Below are 22,556 nucleotides of genomic sequence, written 5' to 3'. Positions count from 1 at the left end.
GTAATTTAAGCCTGCCCCATAATTGTAGCTATTATTGCTAAAGGTTTTTTTTGTTGTTGTTGTTACTCTTAGTAGCCTAGAGAAAGCCTTAAAGACTGTAAACTGTTTGCATCCATTGAAGTACAGAGAATATAAAAAAGAAAAAAGAAAAAAAAAGAAAAGACTGTAAACTGGATTGACTCGCTCAGGAAGTGAGGACATAAAAAAGAAGAGGGTGAAAGTACTTATCCTTCAGACAAGGAAGAGCAAAGGAAGGAGCCATAAAGAAGGAGGGCAAAAGGAAATAGTGGTGTCCAGGGAGACGAGAAGTATTCCAAGAGAGTGACAAACTGTGAAATGCTTTGAAGAAATTGAGTAAGCCCAGGCCTTATCAGGACCTGCTACATAATTTGCCATGCCCAGTAAAACACGTAAATGTGAGGCCCTTGTAGAAAAATGATAAAGAATTTCAAGACAGTGATAGCTCAGTGTTAAAGTAAGCATGGGGCCCTGTGCCACTGCGCAGGTGGTATGTTCACAAAGCTGGCGGAGGACCAAGGACCAAATGTTGGTTTGGCAACAAGAATTGCTTCAGGGAAATGGTGGGATCAAAGCCAGAATGGCGTGAGTTGAGGTGAAAATGAGAGGGAGTTAACATATAAATATAATGTATAAGGTTTATATACATATATACATATTTATATAAAAATATAATGTGTAAGATTTATATATTAACTCCCTCCCATATATATACATACACACACACACACACGCACATATATATTTTATCATTCCCTAACTCATTTAAGGTTTACAGGGTCCCTAACAGTCGATATGATAAGGGCCAGAAAAATGGTATTATAGGATCATGGTACAGCGACAATTAACTGGGGAGAGTTAGGGGGATGAGAATGAGAAGCTTAACTGACAAGGTGACACAGGGCTTGAGTCTTCACAAATTTTGCCCTTGGAAGAGGTAAAAAGCCCCCTAACCAGATTAAACATCACAGTTTATTCTCCATGTTCATCCCCATAATACCTGTATTATACACAGAGGGGGCTAAAAAAAAAAAAAATTTAGAGTTGATGGTTACATACCCACATTAAATCAACACTTGCTATACAGCTGCTCAATTCTTGATGGGGTTACATCCTGATAAACCCATTGTAAAGTTAAAAAATTATAAGTTGAACCATTGTTAAGTTGGGGCCCATCTGTATATCAGCATGAAACCTGCTAAAGAGAAGCAACTCAAGAGAGTAAGATGAACAAATGGCTTCAGGGACAGGGACAGCCTAACCCAGGGTGAGACAGCATTTTGGAGGTTTGCTGATTATGGGAGAGATGTTCCAATTACAACAGTATGGCTCAAGGTATACTATATTTTCTTCTAAGCTTTAGGAAAACAGAAAAAAAAAAAGACTAATAATCTATAAAAACTTCATGAATGCATTCTTATTAAAAATTATGAAAACCAACAGTGACTTTTCCTCTCCTTAACCTTCTTTCTTAGGAAAGAATTGTCCCACCAAAACCTAATACCATGATAATAAAAGGTATTTGATTATTATAGTCAATGTGTACTGTGTCAACGTGGAATTTGCTTTCATACATTTCCATTGAAACACACCCTACATAAACATTACCGCATAATTTAAAATGTCAGAGTTTGTACTATTCATTATCCAACTGGTTTATTTTGAGATAAAATGTCAAAGGGAGGAAGTTAAAAAGAAAAGGTTTAACTAGTAAATCTACGAATTTTAAAAACATTTATATTCTGTAACAATTGTCCATTGTTTCAAGAAATCCTTGTTAGGATGTAAGAAAGAACAAAGCCTATGCTTACCTAGGTCAGTGCTTTGTCTCTGGAGGTGACAACCAAGAACACACTAATGGAAAACATGTTTGCTCTCCGTAATGTCCAAAAAGCAAACAGTTTTTATGTCACCTTAAGTACCAATAACTTCCTTGAGTCAACCCAAGCTCTCTCAGTCATTGATTTAACCAAAATCAACTACAGTTACCTAGAGGTTTCCTCTGCCAAGAATACTACTTTCTGAAAAGAAATGGTGCTGACTGCCTCCACTTTTGTGTTTCTTATAAATTATCTTATGTATCTTTTCAATTGGTAGTACCTGTACGTGACACAGAATGCTAATATTACAAAGGGAGATTTAACTAAACCTCCTTCCAGTCTTTGGCCACCTGGTTCCCCTTCCTAAATGCAACCAGCTTTACCATTTTCTAGGGAATACAAATGTCTATCTTCATGTATTTTTTATACAAATGGTAGTATATTATACATACTGTTCTGCATTTTGCCTCTCCACCTCCCTCCACTTAGTATGATATATGTTGGAGATCATGTTTTGTTAATACATAGAGCTGCCTTATTCTTTTTTTGGCAAGTTTTTATTTTTATAATTTTAAGCTTATGGAAAAATTATAAGGTAGCACAAGAAACGCCCATATATTCTCTACCCTAGATTTTGCCTTTGTTTATATTTTGTTTATTTGCTTTATCATTTTCTCTCTCTATATAAATACTTTTACATATGCATATTTTTTCTTAACTATTTGAAACAAAGTTAGAAACATAATGCCTCTTTACTACTAAGTACTAATACTTCAGTGTACACTTCCTAAGAACAAGAACATTCACTTACATAAATCACAGTATAATTAACAAAGTCAGGAAATTAAACAGTACTATTTAATATACAGTCTGCCCTCCATAGCCGTGGGTTCTGCATCTGTGATTCAACCAACCACAGATCAGAAATATTTCAGAAAAAAAAGTGTCTATACTGAACATATACAGACTTTGTTTCTTGTCATTATTCCCTAAACAATCACAACTACTTACCTGGAATTTATATTGCATTAGGTATTATAAAAAATCTAGAGATGATTTAAAGTATATGGGAAGATGTACATAGACTATATGCAAGTACTACACCATCTTATTGAAGGAACTTGAGCACCCAGGGATTTTGGTATCTTCAGGGGTTGTAGAACCAATCCCCCATAGATATTGAGGGACAACTGTATGTTATTATTTTATCCACAGTTCATATCTATATTTTGTCAATTACAACTATTTTCCCCAGTCCAGCATATGCATTGCATTAACTGCCATGTGTCCTTAGTCTCCTGTAAATTAGGAAGAGTTCCTAGGCTGCTTTTGTTTTTATTGACTTCGGTATTCTTGAAGACCGCAGGCCTGTTATTTTGGTAGCATGTTCCTTAATTTTTTTTTTTTAATGCCTTCTCATGACTACAATCAGAATATATATTTTTGGCAGGAATATCACAAAAGTTATGTTGTACCCTTAGCGATGCATCATAATAGGGAGCACATGATGTCTTTTGTTCTCATATTGGTAGTATTGACTTTGATCGCTTGGTTTAGATGATTTCTATTATGTAAAGTTAGTATTTTTCCCCTTTTTAATTAATAATTAACTAGTAGGGAGATACTTTAAGACTATATAAATATCCTCTTCCTCACCAAACTGTCACACACTAATTTTAGCCTCCTTTGATAATTTTCCAGCTCATCATTCTTTCCATAATTTACTAATAAATGTTTAGTTCATTAGTTAATGAATTAATATTTTTAAATTTATTATTATAAGGAAGAACTATCCCTTTTCCTCCACTTATCTATTTATTTATTCACTTATGTATATCAGTGAGGACTCAGGTTATTTTATTCAATGGGTTACAATCCATAACTCTCATTATTTATTTCAACTCTCAAATTGTTCCAGGTTTGGTGAGTGAAAGCCTCTTAAAGATGGTTTCTGTGTCTTTATTCTATGTTTCCGTCATTCAAGCATTCCTTACTTTCTAGAATTATAAGATGTTCTAAGATGTACTTTTCTTACCCCAGACCTGGAATGGTCCTTTTCCCCTAGAAAGCTCTTATTTATTTTAGTGGAGACTAGTACTTAGAAACCAAGATCTGGGCACTATGTTTGCTCACTGCTAGTGGTGTGTCAATGAACAGAGCTAAGAAATAAGATAGAAATCTCAGCAAGCATAACTAAGAAATTATCTATAAATAGAAAACTATATCTCTATGTAGATATGTCAATAGATGTAGATGTGAAAAACCATGAGTTCTAACTAACACCACAGAGTGCATTCTTGCCCCCCTCTTTCTGTATTTGTGACTCTCCCCCACAATAAGGAAGCTGGCTCCCATTGTGCTAAGTATATTTTTGCTCAAGCCTAGAATACAAACAGCAGTTTCAGAATCATGAAAGCACACCACTGCACAAAGCAATCTCACCAACTAGAGTTCGGGACACTGTTTTTAAAAAAAAAAAAAAAAAAAAAAAACACCTGGGAGGCAATTAAATTATGGGTGGCTCCTTTTTGGTCTTATCACACTTAGTTTTCTACTTTGTTCCCATGGGTCTGCTTCACCTTTGAACCTAGTCTAGGGCACGCCTAAGGCATTTCAGGTGTGGTACTGATTCCTAAGGCATGGCCTTTCTGACTTCTCGACTAAATGCCTGGGGAGATCAGAGAGATTTCCCCTCTTTTGGAGCTCAAGACCTAGATTCCCAGCCCTGTAAGGTCACTAGTGTTACCATTCAGCTCTTAGTCCAGCCGTAAGCAACCTTGGGAGGACTCATAGATTTCCACCCTGCACATCCTCAGCTCAGCCAGGCCTTCGGTCTGCTCTGGCTCTACCTCTCTGCTGTGCAGCAGGAAAAGTGCCCCCAGGAAGAAAGCCAAGGAGATCATGGGACTCACCCTTTGTGTTTCTCTTCTTGCAAGGATCATAGTTTTGTACTCTCCCATAGCTCAATGCCTGAGAACAGTTGCCTCACATACTTTGTCTAGTTTTATACTTGTTTCCAGCTACCAATTACTGTCATGAACCTGCCTTATCCTTTTTATTAGTTGTGTAGCATTTATTAGTTGTAGAGCTATACCTTAATTTATTTAGCCAGTGTACCCCATTTAGGTTGTTTGCAGTCTTACACTTTTACAAAGGATGCTGCAATGTATACATGTCATTTCCAACGTGTGTAGATACATCATTGTGATAAACTCCTAGAAGAATTATTGCTGGGTCTAGGTCAAAGAGTATATATTTTACAATTTGCTAAAAAGGTCCACATTCATAATATAGTATTTTACATAACTTTATACATTTTAATTATATTCCCTTGCAGGCCTTATCATTCCACATTCAAGAGAATTCTGATAATTTAGATTATTTTCATATAGAAATCCTTCAATTTTTCAATTATTTCAGAAGTCCTTCTATATATTTTCTATCTCCATTATGTCATACTATAAAATCTACTATTGAAATTAAACTCAGCTTTCTAGTTTGAAGGCACCATGATTTTGTACTTTCTGCTGCATTCCCATGTTCATACTGGCCACTGGGTCACAAAAAGAAACACTGGACTGCCTTCTTCAGGGAAATATAAACAAGGAAATCTTCTAAAGACCCCTATGAGAAGGAATTGACTATAAATATTTTTAAGAAAAGAAAAAATGCAATGTCTAGGCACACGCATCTATAAACCTCAATGGAAGTGAGGGAGAGGGTTGCACAATAAAGACAATATTCCAATCTTAACTAGATAAACTTTAATATGCAATAGTGTCAGAATGAATTTGTACTATGCAAGCACTGCATAATACTACAATTAAGTGATGGCACTAACTTAAAATCCCTCTGCCTTGAATGAGGGAATAATTAAACATGTTTTCTTTCTAGCTGATACTAAGTAATTAGCTTGCTAGTATAAGCAGGGTCTAAAGGAGCTGCGGGTGCTTTAAAAAACAATCTTTAATAATGACAAGCTAAAGAAGTTGAATTTAATTTATTCCAATTCCACGTCTTTGAGGACTGGAAATAACACAAAGCTTTCCCGAGTTGTTACTATAGGCCTAGTACTTTTAAATACTTCATGAGTACTGCACTCTTTTATTTAATCCTCATGACAAGGTAGATAAGTATTATTATCCTTTTTATTTTACAGATCAAGAAATGAGGCTCAGTGAGGTCAAGGAACTTGCCAAGGTCATGCAGATGTAAAGTGGTAGAGCTTGATTTTTAACCCAGTTCTATGAAACTCCAAAGCCTGGGCTTTTTACCAATAAGCCAGTGTTTCTCAAAGCACAGGGGATTTATGGACTATCTCCATTAGAATTACCGGGGACCCTGTTAAAAATGCATTATTCTAGTAAATTATACATTCTTTGGGGTGAGAACCAGGAATATGGATTTTTGACAAGTTTATCACTGAATTCTAATACACATTGAAATCTGAGAAATAATTACAATCTGTTATTTCCTCTAAGTGTATACACTAAATTATTTTAGCACTTGGGAGTAACTTTTTAAGCTCTAACAAGAGAAGTTCAACAAAGCTACTACATAGGTTGCCATCAAGAACCATAATAGAAAAAGAATTTTTGGCAAATTTTTATTATGGTTTCATTGCAGGGAAAGTAACTTAAAAATTCCAAGTTTCATTCTGCTTCTATTCAGTCAAAAAGGGAGAGAATTAACTTGTTCTTTACCACCATTTATTTTACAAACACCCTACATTTAAACAGGGATTGAGTCAATGACAGGATAACCTTAAAGGACAAAAGGGGGGAAAATGACAACTTCAGTGTTAAAATTATGTAATTTTAAATTGAAACTTCTCAAATACAGCTCAGATTTTTCAACCCATGTGAAAATACTTTTAAATTCTTTTCCTGTTTGTTTAAACTTCAATGTGGCCCTCTGGGAAAGAGACTGACTGGCCTACTGGAAAAGAGTATGTCTGCAAAATCAGACTCCAAACCAGCTCAACCAGGCTCTGCTGCTTACTAGCCATATGGTTTCAGGAAAGTTACTGAACTTTCAGTTTCCACATTCATAAAAAAGGGATGACAACACTTAACAGGCTATTGCTTTCTCCCATCCTCTTCTATCTCATCACTCCCAACCCAGTCTGTGAAACCTAAGAGCCCACAACTTCTAAGAGGCTATAGAGAAAAAGTCCACCACGCTTCAGGTTTTGTTTCCTCCAGTCACAACCTGAAGTTGTGGCCTTTAGCCTCTCTGGTCCCAATCACCGTGCCAACCTTCACTCCCATAATGCTCTGGAAACCCCTTAGCTGATCCCGACAGCCATGCCTTCCCTCCTTCCCAAAGCTACCATTGGGCCACAGGAATATCTGCTGGGTTATCTCTCTTGTATCCATTCCTTCTCTCTGAAAGCCCCTCCTCCCCATTAACTAACACCTTGACTCTGCTTGGGGATACCAAGTTCCCTGAAACCCTTGTAAGCGACAATCATTTTCTCTCTCACACATCACCTACTTCAGGTCACAGTCTTCCCTCCATTCCAACTCCTAGTGTCATGAGTTCATTCAACAGATACCTGACCCCGCTGATGTGTAAGACGTAGTTGGGGAGGAAGAAGTTCTAAGTAACAAAATAGACAAAATCTCTTAAATGGGGAGCTTAAATTTAAGTGGAGAAGCAGGAAATTTCTAATTGTGCTAAGACACATGAAAGGAAGTCATAATGAGAATTTTGGGTGGGGGTGGAATACTTAATTTAGATAGAGTATCAGTGGCATTTTAAGTGGAGGCATGAAGGACAAAGAGCCAGCCAAGCCAAGAGTGAGGTAGGTAAGAACACTTCAGACCAAGGGGAAAACAGGGCCTCTCCAAAGACCTTTTCTTCCATGCCTTCTCAGCAACCCATTCTATGGGCACAGCCTGGATCTTGTCACCAGTGGAACCTGAACACTTCCCACATCACTGACTGAAATCCACCATGACAACTTGCTCACTCACTTTGTTGTTTCCATCTCATCCAGAACTCCAACCCACTGACCTGAGTTCTCCACTGAGGCACTCTTCTCACCACCTTCAGTTCACAATCCAATTTATAATCGTCATTTCTCTCCTTATTCAATTGATAACCCCTCCTGACACATACATTCAATCCCTTGACTCTCCCTCCTTCCTTCAAATTCCCCTGGAAAAATCCCAATCACTCTGCCTTTTCTGAGACTATGTTTATACTAGTGAGCATTGCTGGATACTTCCCCTCCCCTGACAGACTGGAAACACAATAAATTCATGATCATGAATTTCACATGAGTCTCTACACTGCAAAGTTGCGTACGATTCTCTATTAGTTCCCTCCTGACTCTCTCTAATGACTATTTAATATCTTTTCCTCTTTCTTCTACCCTACTCTCACCTTGGCTCTCACAATACCCTACCATTAGGTTATTAAGTATGAAATGTCTGACTTCCTTAAGTACTAAGTTTGACAGTTGATATATCTGACATGTCACTTTGATGCTTCTTGTTTTTTTTTTATTGTGAAGATACATCCTTTCAAATGCATGGTTTGGCTTGTGATTATCTTTCAAATTTTTTTTAGAGCAATTTTTGTGAAACCATGGATAAGTAAAAGATTTGGGTTATTCTGAATATGAGTTCTGTTGTGGAACCAATGCAGCGTAGACAGCTCAAAATATCAACGAAATGTTTGGGAAGGATGTGGCTAATGAATGCACAGCATGTTGATGGTTTGAGAAGTTCCATTCTGGTGATTTTGATCTTGAAAATGAGCCATGTGGACTACTTGGGACCAAGGTGTGTAATGACAAGCCGACAGCTGTAGCAGAAGCGAATCTATCTCAACCTAAGCATGAATTAACAGCAAGGTTTGACGTTACTACTCCAACCATATTGGACCATTTGAAACAAATCAGCAAGGTGAAGAAGATGGAGAGATGAGTACCACGTGAATTAAATGAGCATAAGAAGAGAAATTGTCTCAAAGCTTGCCTTTCTTTGCTGTCACAACATAAAGGTGAACCATTTCTACACCGTATTGTTACATGTGATGAAAAATGGATTCTTTTTGACAATTGCAAGCATTTGGCACAATGATCGGACCAAGATGAAGTGCCAAAACACAGTCCAAAACCGAATATTCATCAAAAAAAGCTAACGGTGTCTGTTTGGTGGTCCAGTGCTGGTATTATCCACTGCAGCTTCATGAAACCTGGTCAGTTGATTACAGCGCAAGTATACTGCAACCAATTGAACAAAATGATGAGGATGCTTGCAATTAAGCAGCTGAGACTGGTCAATAGAGACAGGCCAATCAATCCTCTTGCAAGACAACGCATGACCACAAGCTGCACAAATAACACTGCCAAACTACAGAAGCTGGACTTGGAAACTCTCTGTCATCCACCACATTCACCAGACCTTGCACCAACTGACTACCACTTCTTATAGATTTTGGACCGCTTCTTGCAAGGAAAAATATTCAATTCTCAACAAGCTCTGGAAAATGCCTTTCTCGATTTCATCGCCACTCACTCTCCAGGCTTCTTCGCTGCTGGCATAAACAAGCTACCATTAAGGCGCAAAACTGTGTTGATAGTTTAGGCACATACTTTGACTAATTGCACTGCTTCTTGTTTGAGATATAAAAAATTATGCTTTCGATTCAAAATCAGACATTTAACATTTAATGCCCTAATTTAATGACTTTTCCTCCTATCTTTTTATAATAATTATTCCTTCTTAGATGCTTCTGCTATCTCCTCTTCTGATCTAAAGACTGGAAATCTGCAGGGCTCAGACATCGGCCATTTGCTCTCAGTGTTCTATATTCTTCCTAGGTGATTTCATCCATTCCCATGACTTTAAATAACAGCTACATGCTAATAACTCCCAATTTCTCTCCTGCCCAGACCACCACTCTAGTTTGAAGACCACCATGTTAGTTTGAACCACCATCATCTCCTGCTGGTATTACTAGAAGATCTCCTAAATGATTTCCCTACTAATAGTGTAAACTTCACATATAAGCCAGAGTGATCTTGTTGAGATATAACTCAGATTATGTCATCCTCTTACTTAGAATCCTTCAACAATTTCCATGACTCTCAGAACAAAATCCTAAAACATGCCTTAGTTTCCTGTGGCTGCTGTAATAAATTACCACAAACTTGGAGGCATAAAACAACAGAAATTTATTCTTTCACTGTTCTAGAAGCCGGAAGTCTGAAATCAAGGTGTTGTCAGGGTCATACTCCCTCCAAAAGTTCTAAGGGAGATCTCATTTCTTCCTTCTTCGAGCTTCTGATGCCTCCAGGTGCTCCTAGCCTTGTGGCTACATCACTCCAATCTCTGCCTCTGGCATCTCTTCTGTGTGTCTCTTACAAGGACACTTGTCACTGGATTTTGGGCCCACCCAGATAATCAAGGATGATCTCATTTAGAGATCCTTAAAAACATCTAGAAAGATCTTTTTCCCAAATAGTAAGGTCACAGGTTCCAGGTATTAGGACATGAACTATCTTTTGGAGAGCCACCATTTAACACAGCACAGCCTCCTACCCATCCCCAAGCTGCCTCTGCATCTTCCTGCAGCTTCATCTCTCTCTCTCTCTCTCTCCCTCTCTGTCTCTCTCTCTTCCTTTGCTTACCAAGATCTACCCAATCTAGCATTCTTTTACTTACTTGATCTAGGACACTCCTTCCCACACTTGGTCTTTGCCTATGCTGTTCTCTTTCTAGTCTTTACCTGGCAAACTTCTCCTGCAGGTCTTCAGTTAAATGTAACTTCTGCAGAGAAGTGTTCCTTAACTCCATACGTTTAAGTAGTTCTCTACTATTATTCTCCCTCAAAGTACCCTGTTCCTTTCCTTCACAGTGTTTGACTTTTTTTGTTTCATCAAGTTGTATTTACACATGGATTTGTGTGTTAACTTGCTAATATTTGTCTCTACCACTGGACCATGAACTCTTCATACCATCTTATGAAGCCCATCTGTTTTGTTCACCTTTGTAATGTATACCCAGAGCATAGGATAGCATCTGGCACATAGTAGTATTCACTAAATAAGGGAGTATTAAATAAATAGAGTACCTCTCCTTCTCCTTTTGAACAGGATTAGATAAATGCAAATAAATGTGTTAGAATGGTGACCAGATAGCTGAGGACACCACTGGCCTGCAGTAGGTATCTCTCCACGCCCAGCCTAGGAGAGTGATAAAGCTTGGCACAAAAGGAAAAGCAATACCCAATTATTAGCAAGTTAGAAGGACTTCTCTAGTTTTCAGTTCTACCATAGACAACTATACAACTCAGGAACTCATTTCATCTTTTACAATAATCTCTATCTCCTGTCTAAAAGATTGATTGAGGTTTCTCTGAATTTTAGGAAAAACTCCAATACAAACTGATTTCCATGCCCTACCTAATACTAACACACAGATTCGCATATATATTTAATTTTCTGAATTCTGCAAATTAAAAAATGACTCAAGTGGTATTATTAATAATAAATCCTGCTGGCCTGTTCTAAAGTCTAGCAAGTGCAGAGGCACACAGAAAGGAGAAATTTTTTCTGGGACATGTGAAATTCTCCAGCCCACTTTTTTTCATGAAGTATTCTTAAAAATTGAGATGTAATTCACATAGCATAAAATTTACTCTTTTAAAGTAAGTGTACAATTCAGTATTTCGACCAAGTTGTGCAACTATTGCCACTAATTCCAGAACATTCCCATCACCACCACCCCCAATCCACCTCCATTAGCAATCATTCTCTCTATTCTTCCCTCCCCTAGACTCTGGCAACCACTAATGTACCATCTTTATGGATTTTGCTGTCTTTTTTTGCAATCATGAAACTGAAACACAGAGAAATGAAGTGATTTACAGAGTTGCAAGAGTCACTTAGGAAGAGAACGTGGTTAGAACGCTAAGTACTTACAGCAACTTTTAAGTGTATAAAAAACAAGAGATCAGTGAAAATATGTTTAGCTTGCTTATATATATTCTAAGTGTGGCTGTAAGACATCTGATGTTAAAGCAGAGTCCTCAGAATAGCCACTCTGAGGCAGTGTGTCTGGCCAGGGAAAGGCAGGGATGTAGGATGTTAGTCAGGAATCACTATAGGGGAAGAGAGATGCCACTGGTAGAAGGGAATTATACTCACGGGTAGGGAAAAATGTGAGGTTATATGGTTTATAGGACAGACATTTTTCTTTTTGGCCCAGGGTATTGAAATTGGCGCTGATGTGTCCAGGTGCCCACTTACTTCCTTTTTTTTTTTAAGATGGAGTCTCGCTGTCACCCTGGATAGAGTAGTGCAGTGGCATCATCATATCTCACTGCAACCTCAAACTCCTGGGCTCAAGCGATCCTCCTGCCTCAGCCTCCTGAGTAACTGGGGCTACAGGCACACACCACCAGGCCCAGCTAATTTTTCTGTTTTTAGTAGAGACGGGGTTTTGTTCTTGCTCAGGCTGGTCTTGAACTCCTGAGCTCAAGCAATCCTCCCACCTCAGCCTCCCAGAGTGCTAGGATTACAGGAATGAGCCACCATGCCTTTCCCCCACCTGCTTCCTTTTATTGTGGCCCCAATGGGTCCCAGAGATCCCTGATCATTTCTAGTTTGTTCACAAGTTAATGCAATAATAGGGCTAATATCACTTCAGAATACTTACTGGTTAATGACACCTTGCTAAATAAAAGGAACCTGGATTTTTTAAAATATTCTACTGTCTTCATTTTCAAATAATTAAAAGAATTATAAACTTACCTCTGTTACCATCATAAAAGCGTACACAGGAGCATGATCCCATATGCTAAAATCATCACAATCCATTTGAAAAAATAATTAGATATACATTTTATTTTACATGTCTTAATCAACATTGCAAGTATCATTACCAAAGGAAAAAGATGGAAATCATATATCACACAGAAAAAAAATTCAAAAGAGATTAATCTGAACTCAACATTTGTGCTCATTTAAAAATATTATTAAAACAGCAATTCAAAAGGACAAACAAGTCAAAACTAAACATTCTATTAACCAAAAGAAAGATCCTAAACTAAGACTACACAATTTAAAAATAATCTCGTCTTCAACCTCGAAAAGTTTGATTTGACAACACATAATGAATATGTAAGAGTCTACTACTGAGTGAGTAAACAAATTTTCTTTTACAAACAAATCATTTTGAATTAAAGAGATCCTTCCAATGACTAGATTATTATTTAAAATAACTGCTGAATATGCTTAGATAGTAAATCTATTCATAGAATTGGACATTAAATGACATAGTGAACTGAAACTCCTTGCCCACAAAATATTTTCCTATAACTGTTACTAAGCATGTAACTTAAAAGATCAACTCTTAATTGTGTACAGCAAAAGAGAACTTTGGTACTAATAAATTAAAATTAGGGAATGAAAATATATTTTGTATATAGCATTACAGTACGTTTTGGAATTAAATTGGAACGTGCCTACATATAAACATGTGAAAGTTTCATTCTTCTGTTACATATATTATTGTCAGAAATGAACAGCCTAACTATTCTGAATTATTGATGTAAATAAAGCACCAGCCTAAAATTTCTTCCTAAAAGACTGTTGGATCACACTCAGCAATTTAGGGCAAAAGGTAAATAAAGAATTAACAGAGGCTTTTACTTTTAAAAGCCTTTGTCCCCTTTTGACATCAAGATACTAAAATAAAAATAACTCCAGTAAGTACTTCCAGAATATATCAATTTTAGTTCTCCCATATGATAGAGGGCTAGTAAGAACAACAAAAAAATAAATAAAAAGAGAAAATAAAAAAATAAGTAAAAAATAGAAAAATGTTTTAAATAGCAGACTGGGCAAGGGCAGTGGGTAGGTTTGGGAGATCTCTTTTGAAAAATCCAGAGCATTATTATTAATCCTTCTTAAATTAAACCCAGGCCAAGCACAGTGTACCCAGAATCTGTAAAATTCTTTGATAAATTTTAAGGCTGTTGAATAACTTACAAAAATGATGAACACATTTTCATTTTAAGAGGCAAAAGAGAAACGAAATATTCAAGATTGCATAGCAATTTTGTTTTTTGAAATGGTTATCCTAAACAATTTTCTTAAATTTAATTTTACAAAATTCCTATTCCTCAAGTCATCAAGTAAACACTAAAAACAACTTTACTCATGAATATTGTGGGCTAATTCATTAAAGCATGCATTTTTCATAACTCTAAACCAAAGTGAAGTAATTGAAATTTAATTTTAAATCCAGCATATGATTTCTGGATATAACATTGATATGAAATCAATAAAAATACTTTTTTTTTTTAAAAAAAAAGCATGTTTTACTTCTCAAATAATTTAGTTTGGAAAATATTTATATTCTTAGTGAAAATATTCCTTTTAGAGTTTAAAGGTTTTAAAAACAAAGCTGGTTCAACGACTGTCAAAATGAAATGGCTACAAACACTGACTACAACTTCTTAACCCACAGAAATAAACCACTTCGGGCGAGCTCAGCTCATTTAATTTTTAAAACCATTTCTCTCTTCCAGCTTCACAAGTGGACTGAACATTGCTCAACTGTTCAACAGTATTTATGTCAAAAGTAAAGAGATAAAAAGTGTTGTAAAGATTGCACAGTGACTGACTCTGAGAAGGATATGATATACGATCAACATTTCAGAGCTGGAAGGGATCTTCAAGATCTAATCCAGCACCCACGTTTTACAGATGAGGAAACTGAGGCACAAACACATCGAATGATTTGACCAAAGTCACATTCCTCAGTTGAGCCATTCATTCAGTCATTCATTCACCCACTTACCAAAAGCTGCCTGAGTGCTCAGTGCTAGGTACTGAAAACGAGCTGAAAGTCAGTGTTCACAACTGCTGAGGCAATCTTTGTTTCCTTGCATGTTTAAGATAAATCCTTAAATATCCTGATCAGCAAGAACTTGTAGAAGAGTTCCACAGCCTTTGTGGAATCTGGCCCACTTTCAGTTTCACACATTTTAGTAAACACAGTTGAGTTTCACTTCAGAGAGGCTTCAATTGTGTTTACTTTAAATGATTAAGCATTAACAAAGGGAGGCACAGTATTCTGAATGAGCCCCTTTCTAGTACATTCATAACTTAAGGAAGTGTAATCAGAAAACGCCCTACACAAAGAAACAAGTTAACAGAGGGGACAGTTTATAAAATCAGAGCGATTTGAGGTATCAATATATAAATCAGTTAAGTCCAAAAGCTCAAGTGTACAAAGTGTGGAATGTAAGTATCTCCCCATTTCATTTAGATGTGGGCATAGTTTTCTGAGATGTCTGTATGTTAAAAAGACCTCTGAACTCACATTCAAACTAATGCCCTCTTCCAATGATACATCTAAAACCAGGCCTTTCTCCTTAAGATCAACTTTCTTTGATTTTTATTTGATTAGAGGAAAATTAGATTAAAAAGTAAACCAAAACCTAAAATTAATGTGCTGGCTAAAAGAAATTCAAATTCTATGTATTCAAAATAGCAATAGCTCAAACTGCACATTTATGAATTTTATTGAAAAATGGGATGTGCAGTGAACTTACCCATCAACATAAATCACACCTCATTTTGCTTGGACTTTTACATTCTTTAATATTAAGTCTGGCATTTAAATGTTCTGTGTATCTCAATTCACAGTCAACTTCTTTAAGGAGAAGGAAGAGACCATATTAACAAAGCTTTTAAATAAAACAATCCATAAGTAAGGCACTTTGAAATATGAAACAGCAGCACTCTGTGCACCCAGTTTCAGTGTAATACACCAAAATGAACCACAGCTTTTCAGTGCTCTCATAGATGATGGTCGGGTGACTTCTCATAAAATACAATCTTCACTGAGGCTTTCTGAAGGCTCTTTGACTTTCTTGTAGCTATTGTCAGTTCACGATGAAAGTGCTGTTGTGCTCTTCTATTTCTCAAAGCTCCAAATTTGATTTTTATCTAGAGCATCACAAGTTCTCATTTGTACACTAGGTCGGCCCTCAGGTGTCCGATAAGCACTAAGACACAGTCCTGAGTGTGGATGAAAAATGGTTCCATCTTCTTTAAAATGCCAGATAATGTTTGTTGGAATAGAGAACCCATCTTTAGGACAATTTTGCATTCCTACATAATTTTTTTGCTCCGGAACCTCTGCACATAACTCTGTCACAGAATTAAACCTTATTTCTTTGTTTGAAGTATATTCAAAGAATTGATTGCCTCCTTGACCGTGGCATCCAAACAGGGAAAGGTTAGCACCTGTGGGATTGTTGTCAGGAGAGTTATAATCTAAACATTCAGAAGAGATCCCCATACTGCGAATAGCCCCATGCCAGCCTGGCCTATCCTCTGGAACGTGTAAGTTAGGAAACACATTTTTCAAATACCAGTCGAAGCTCTTGCATCTCAGCCGTTCTCGTAGTAATTTTCTTTCAGAAATATCACCATAAGCTTCTTTCCTTGCTGGAGGGTTTCGATTGTAAAAATGCTCTTTGTACTCATCCATCCACACTTCCGCTGCCCGAGCAGTATTCTGCAGGAAATTGGGGCGAGCATATGGTGCCCGCTTGGGAAACACATGGCCCACGTGGGAACATGGGTGGATCTCCAATTTACCACCACATTGCCACACCCTAAAAGACAGCTCAAGGTTTTCACCTCCCCACACTTCCATTCCAGTGTCGTATGTTCCAAGGTACTGAAAATATTTCTTGCTGACAGCAAACAGTCCTCCAGCCATGGTGGGTGATCTGATAGGGTCAATTCTTGATTTCCGCCTGTCCCTTTCATGTTTGGGGACAGAATGCCACTGAAATGTTAAACGCCAGTCAAACCCACCAATCATGGGCTCCCCTGTTTGCATGTAGAATTCAAAAGTATTCCAATCAATGGTGTCTATAACAGGACAAACAACTATTGTTTCATCTGTACCAATCCTTTCCAAAAGTGGTTCCAACCAACCAGAATTACACTCACAGTGACAATCCAGGAAAGTGAGGACATCCCCAGTGGCAAAAGTGGCACCAATCAGGCGGGCCCTAACCAGCCCCTCTCGCTTATTTGTTCTAATCAAGCGAACTCTATCCAGATTGCTGATGTAAGTTTCAAGTTGTGTCTTCAAATAAACTCTGTCACTCAAGTCATCGACCAAGATGATCTCCTTCAAAAGGACTGCAGGAGAAGTTTCTAAAACACTGTGAATGGTGCGGAGCAAAGTTGACCAGGCTTCATTATAGAAAGCAATAATAACAGAGGTGGTAGGAAGTCTCCTATAGTTGAACTTCTTGGATTTACACTCATACATTCTTTTATCCTCTATGTGGCGGTGCAGGGAAATCCTGTCACTGAGGTAAATATTAATGGCATATCTCTCAATGAGTTCTTCTTGCTGCTTCAGTTCACCCTCGTTGAGCTGGAGTTTGCTGGCTCTCCCCCACTCTCCAAATGCATGGGAATCTGCAGGGGGCTTCTCATAAAGTGGACGAGACAAATCCTCTGCCTGTTCCTGGAGGTCTGAGAGCTGTCTTGACCCCCGCTCCCTGGCACGGTCGGCTCCTGGGGAGGCATGGAAAGTGGAGACCAAGAGCTCCACCAGGATATAGGCCACTGCTAGAATCGCCAGGAGCAGGCAGCTCTTGCCTGCCCAAGTCCACCTCACGGCCATCCGGATTCTAACAGCTAAGGCGCAGACGCAGCCACCCAGCCACTACACAGGGGAAGGGCTGCGGAAGCCGCAGCTTGAGCTCCCGGCTCAGGTAGGGGTGTACCTCCCAGCAGGTCCTTCTTTTCATGCAGGCGCTCGGCTCCTTTCCTGCCACCTGGGCTTTCCGGGGGTCATCTGAGACCTCTGGGTTCTCGGCCTCCGGCACAGACCAGCTTCTCTGTCCCCACTTCCTCCTGCTAGTCTCACAACTTTTCACAAACTCTCCAGCCAACACCCCACCCTCCCCGGGCCGAGGACAAACCCCTCCCCTTCCCACACACTCCTCCTGGTGGTTAGTTCGCGAAAGTCGTCTGCCAGGCCCAGAGCGACAGATAGGCGCTCTTTGCTGGGCCGGTGTCCGGGCCGGGATGACAGGTGGCCCCGGCTGCGCCTCGCGGCGCAGGGCGCCCCGAGTCTCCGGCCGCTCCCAACCCCCATAGAGGTCCTCAGTAGTCCTCCCGGGACCCAGCCAGCACTGGAGGAAAAGGTTCCAATCAGTTGAGCGTTTGTTTCATTACAAAAGGAAAACAAGAATGAAACTTACCAAGTTGTTTGCCGTTGGGGCTGAAGTCCACAGAAGTGATTGCAGCTTTGTGTCCTTTAAAATAACGCTCCAGAACGGGGTCCTCCTGAGAAGGAAAGTTGTCAAGTTTTGAAAGCAGATGCAGACCTCGACTACCGGGGGTCGAGATCAACGCTGCCACTCCCCAGGGGTGCTGCCTGGGAACGGCCACATAGGCGGTGGGTTTGCGGGGCAGGGGTGCCCGGCAGCAGCACAGGCGCGGGCGCGGCGCCCACTACCCCGACAGGGAGACGCCGGGCGCCAGTTCCCCCGGCAGAGCCGGCAAAATCCTCCATTCGCGAGTCCCAGAATCAAGCGCATCCGAGAGACCACCTGGGCGGCTCGTTTGAAATGCACGTTCCGGGGCCCCGCCCACTGGGTTGGAGTAGGCAGGTGCGAAGTGGCGCCCAGGCTTTGATACTTAAAAAAAAAAAAAAAACAGAAAAAAACCTCCCAGGTGATTCTGACGCAGGCGCTCCACGGAAACTCTCAGAGAATTCCGGAGGCCATGGGGCCGCCAGACTCCGTCCGGAGCTCTGGGAGAGGAGCGGAGAGGAGCTCCCGGGAGCCGGGTCTGGGCTGGGCGCTCCAGCAGCCCCGGTGGCAGAGAGTGAGACGCGGATGCCCCGGGGCGAGAGGCGAGGGGCGAGGGGCTCAGGACCCGGCTGCAGACACCTGCCTCCGTCTCCGCCTAGGTGCGGGTGCGGCCCCCACTTGGTACCGCACCCCAGGGACCGGCTCCGTGGAGGGGCCCCCCCAGCCCGTCCTTACCGTGGCGGAGGCCATGGAGGGAGAGATCGGCGCCAGGATCGTGCGGGTGGGGGAAACCGGGGAAGGGGAGGGGACAGGGTGAGAGGGGGGACCGTGCGGTGCCCGGAACCGTCGGCCCAGAGAGGCAGCGCCTCCCGGTCACTACAACAACGGCGGCCCAGTCAAACTCCGCGCTCCAGGCATGGCCAGTCGAGCCCCGAGATTCCGCAGGCGCCGGAGAGAGCGAGCGGGCAGGACGCTCCCGGGTCAGGTGCGGCCTCGCACCAAAGCCTTCGTTTACTAACACTCGTGTTCGCCCGGTTTGATGTCCAGAAGGGGAATAGTAACCAGAACAGGAATGACGCCGATGAGAGGGAGGGGGTTGGCAGCCTGCGATCGAGGCAATCTGAGTTCTATTAGGTGTTAAAGAGATAGCGCCCTCGAGTTTCGAGCTTGTCCTCTTACAGTTTGTTACGAGGGAGGGAGTTTTGATATGAAAGAGGACAGCTTGCTAGTTATTAATATGTTCAAAGGAACTAAATCCCTGCAGGACAGATTTGAATTTGTTTAGTCACTGTTTTCCACACAGTGCCCTGCATGATGTAGATACAGAGGCTTGATACGCGTGATCAATGAGTGAATGAATGAATACGCGTGCCTCCACTTAATGTTTTTCTGTGATATGTTTCTATTCTCATCTGCTTATTTGGTATGGTTTAGAGCAGTAAACTTAGCAGCATATTTAAAATCTTTAGGAAGACTTAAAAACATGATTTTTAAGTTATTAGGCAACATTTGTACAGCAGGCTTTCTTACACCTAATATCGTTTGTGCTTCGGAAAAACTAAAGTTGGTAGGATTAAAAAATGTTATCAATGTTTTCAAATTATAAACTTGATTCCTAGATATTGATCTTAGAGGTCAGGCAGAGACAGATCTTCCAATTCGAAGTCCATATCCTTTTTTTAACCCAGCCTCAAAGCATGAAGTTCTGAGCTGAAAATTACACAGAGAATAAAGATTCTTGCAGCATAAAATGGCTTGGTAGAGCACAGCTGGTAAAATACGTGTTCTATGCAAATGACAGGTACACTACACACCTCAATTACAGATGCTCTAATTGTCTAGTGATTAGTTAATTCAAGTATATGTTTGTTGAAGATTTGTTGTTTGTTTAGCCTTGAGGGATACAAAGATGACAGATATTTTCCCTGCCCTCAAGAACTCAGCTACCTAGGTTGATGAGTCTCATATTTTAGCATTTATAATGTTGGTTCAGGGTAACCATTCCCGGAGATGCTGATTCAACATACAAGGTCTGTCCAGAAAGTATCCAGCCATGTAATATGAAAAATGGAGACATTTATTGGAGAAGATACAAGAAACATTGTACAGAGACAATGATGCCTCAGTCCCCTTCAAAGTAGGCACGTTGGGACCTCACGCAGTTTTCCCAGTGTCTCTTAACCTAACCCCTACACATTCAACATTCTCAGGTGTTCTGCTTGTTGCAGGCCTTCCTGAACGTTGATCACTGTCAACAGATTCTTGACCGTCTTTGAAGCATTGTGCCACACTTTTATTTGTGCCACACTCATTGCATCGCTCAAGAAAGCCTTCTGAATCATCCGAATAGTTTCCTCGGAGGAACGTTCAAGCTTATGCAACATTTGATGCAGATTCCTTGTTCTACTTGCTCAGAGATTTTGAATGTGAGGGCCACACAGTACACATGCTCTCTGAACAGCGTCTAGCGCCACACTGACTAGTACGGTGACGTCTCGTTGTTCACGCATGCGCATCCCATCCACTCTCCTTGGCTACCAGGTTACATCCGTGTGGCGAAAACCATTCTCCTTATATTGATAATGGCCGCATACTTTCTGGACAGACCTAGTATATGGAGTGGGATCCAGGGCGCTACTGATATAACAAGCTCCACAGATCATTACTGTAGGAGCCACAGCTGTGGATGCTGAGAAACATTCTTTTAGTCTAGGAGATGATGTGTTGAGTATTGATACCAGCAACTTGTCAGCAAGCTGTGGCAGGACTCTAAGCTTTGCTACATATCCCCAGCCTACATTTAACTTATTTTAAAAAAGCCTGGCATGCTTGAAAATAATGCTGGCTACTGGTGGGAATGTAAAATGATGTAGCACTGTGGAAAAGTTCAGCAGTTTCTCAAAAAATTAAACAAAATTACCTTATGATCCAGCAGTTCCACTGCTGGGTATGTTATTATACCAGCCTCTGAGTGGAGGTATTTTCACGTTTTTGGTGATTGTAGGAGAAAAGAATTTCAGGACACACCACCTAAGCCAAGCAAGCAGCTTTTATTGAAAGTGAAAGTGAAAGTATATTCTCTCAAGAGAAAGAGTGAGCAGGCTCAAAAAAGAGCAGCTGCACTGAAAGGAAGGGATTTTTTGTCTTATGAAGTCTCACTGATTGAGAGAAGAAATATTTAAGGCTAAGGGATTGGTTTTTACGAAGAATTTGGGTAGTAATTCCTAGAATTGGATTCCCTCCCATTTTCATACTTTAAATAGTTGTTTTGGAACTGTCATGGCAATTCCAAGGTTAGAGAAATTTTAAAACCACAATGCAAATGGCATTGTAATTAGACAAAGTTCATGTAGGGTGACCTAGATAGCGGAAAAGCTGGTTGCAGCTGGTCCTTGTCTGTGGTTATCAACCCCCCTTAGTTAGACTTTAACACCTGCACCCACTCTGCAAGTCTCTGCATCGGGCTCCCAGCCTCCAAGCCCGGTTAGCTTCTGCCTGAGGGTTGTTTTTTTCAATAGCTGCACCTACTCTGCAAGCCCCTGTAGCCTTTCTCAGCCCTGTCTCCTAGTCTCCTATTCTACCAGTTATATCCCACAAATATTGAAAACAGGGATTCCAGCAGACACTTCTATAGCAATGTTCATAGCAGCATTATTTACAATCACCAAAAGGTGGAAACAACCTAAGTATCCAACAGATGAATGGATAAACAAAATGTGATATATACATATAAGGAAATACTATTCATCCATAAAAAAGGAATGAAGTTCTGATACATGCTACAACATGAACGAACCTTGAAAATATTATGCTAAGTGAATAAACCAGACACAAAGGAACGTATATTGTATGATTCAATTTCTATGAGGTACCTAGAATATGTGAATTCATAAAGACAAAGTAGAATAGAGGTATGGGAGACTGGGAATTATTGTTTAATGGGTACAGAGTTTCTGTTTGGGATGAGGAAGGTCTGGAAATTGGTAGTGGTGATGTTTGCACAACATTGTGAATGTACTCAATGCCAGTGAATTGTACGCTTAAAATGGTAAATTTTATGTTTTGTATATATTTCACCACAATAAAAAGATGATAATGCTGGAAACTCAGGAATAATCAAGACCTCAGGATTGCTCATAGCCATGATATGTCTATTACTGGGCACAGAGCAGATGAACAGAAAAAAGAAGAAAAAGTTAAAGATTTAGAAGCTAGTTCAAAAGAAAAGAGAGAGAATTTAAGTACAGTTTTTTTTTTCTAGGTCTTTTAGTAAAAGTTGTTTTTTTAAAAAAAGTTTTCCCTGGCCGGGCGCGGTGGCTCACACCTGTAATCCTAGCTCTCTGGGAGGCCAAGGCGGGCAGATTGTTTGAGCTCAGGAGTTCGAAACCAGCCTGAGCAAGA

The 22,556-nt window shown here is 39.9% G+C and overlaps 2 protein-coding genes across 2 annotated transcripts in view; both read right to left on the bottom strand.

Moving 5' to 3' along the window:
• The window catches only part of POC1B (POC1 centriolar protein B), a 97,998-nt gene extending 79,093 nt beyond the window's left edge, over positions 1-18,905 (bottom strand). Inside the window, exons 1-2 of the mRNA XM_012657559.1 lie at positions 18,891-18,905; positions 18,102-18,186 (exon numbers count right to left, since the gene is read on the bottom strand). Coding sequence (XP_012513013.1) covers positions 18,102-18,186; positions 18,891-18,905 — 100 coding nt within the window. The remainder of the gene's footprint in view (positions 1-18,101; positions 18,187-18,890) is intronic.
• On the bottom strand, positions 15,410-17,784 carry GALNT4 (polypeptide N-acetylgalactosaminyltransferase 4). Its single transcript, XM_012657563.1, has one exon. The coding sequence runs from the start codon at positions 17,516-17,518 to the stop codon at positions 15,782-15,784; it is 1,737 nt and encodes a 578-aa protein (XP_012513017.1). The 5' UTR covers positions 17,519-17,784; the 3' UTR covers positions 15,410-15,781.
• Positions 18,906-22,556: the final 3,651 nt, after the last annotated feature.

The sequence above is a fragment of the Propithecus coquereli genome, unplaced genomic scaffold (assembly GCF_000956105.1).
Source record: "Propithecus coquereli isolate 6110/MARCELLA unplaced genomic scaffold, Pcoq_1.0 Scaffold545, whole genome shotgun sequence".
Lineage (NCBI taxonomy): Eukaryota > Metazoa > Chordata > Mammalia > Primates > Indriidae > Propithecus > Propithecus coquereli.
Note: the sequence above shows the minus strand (reverse complement) of the source record. Positions and strands in the feature narration are given on the sequence as shown.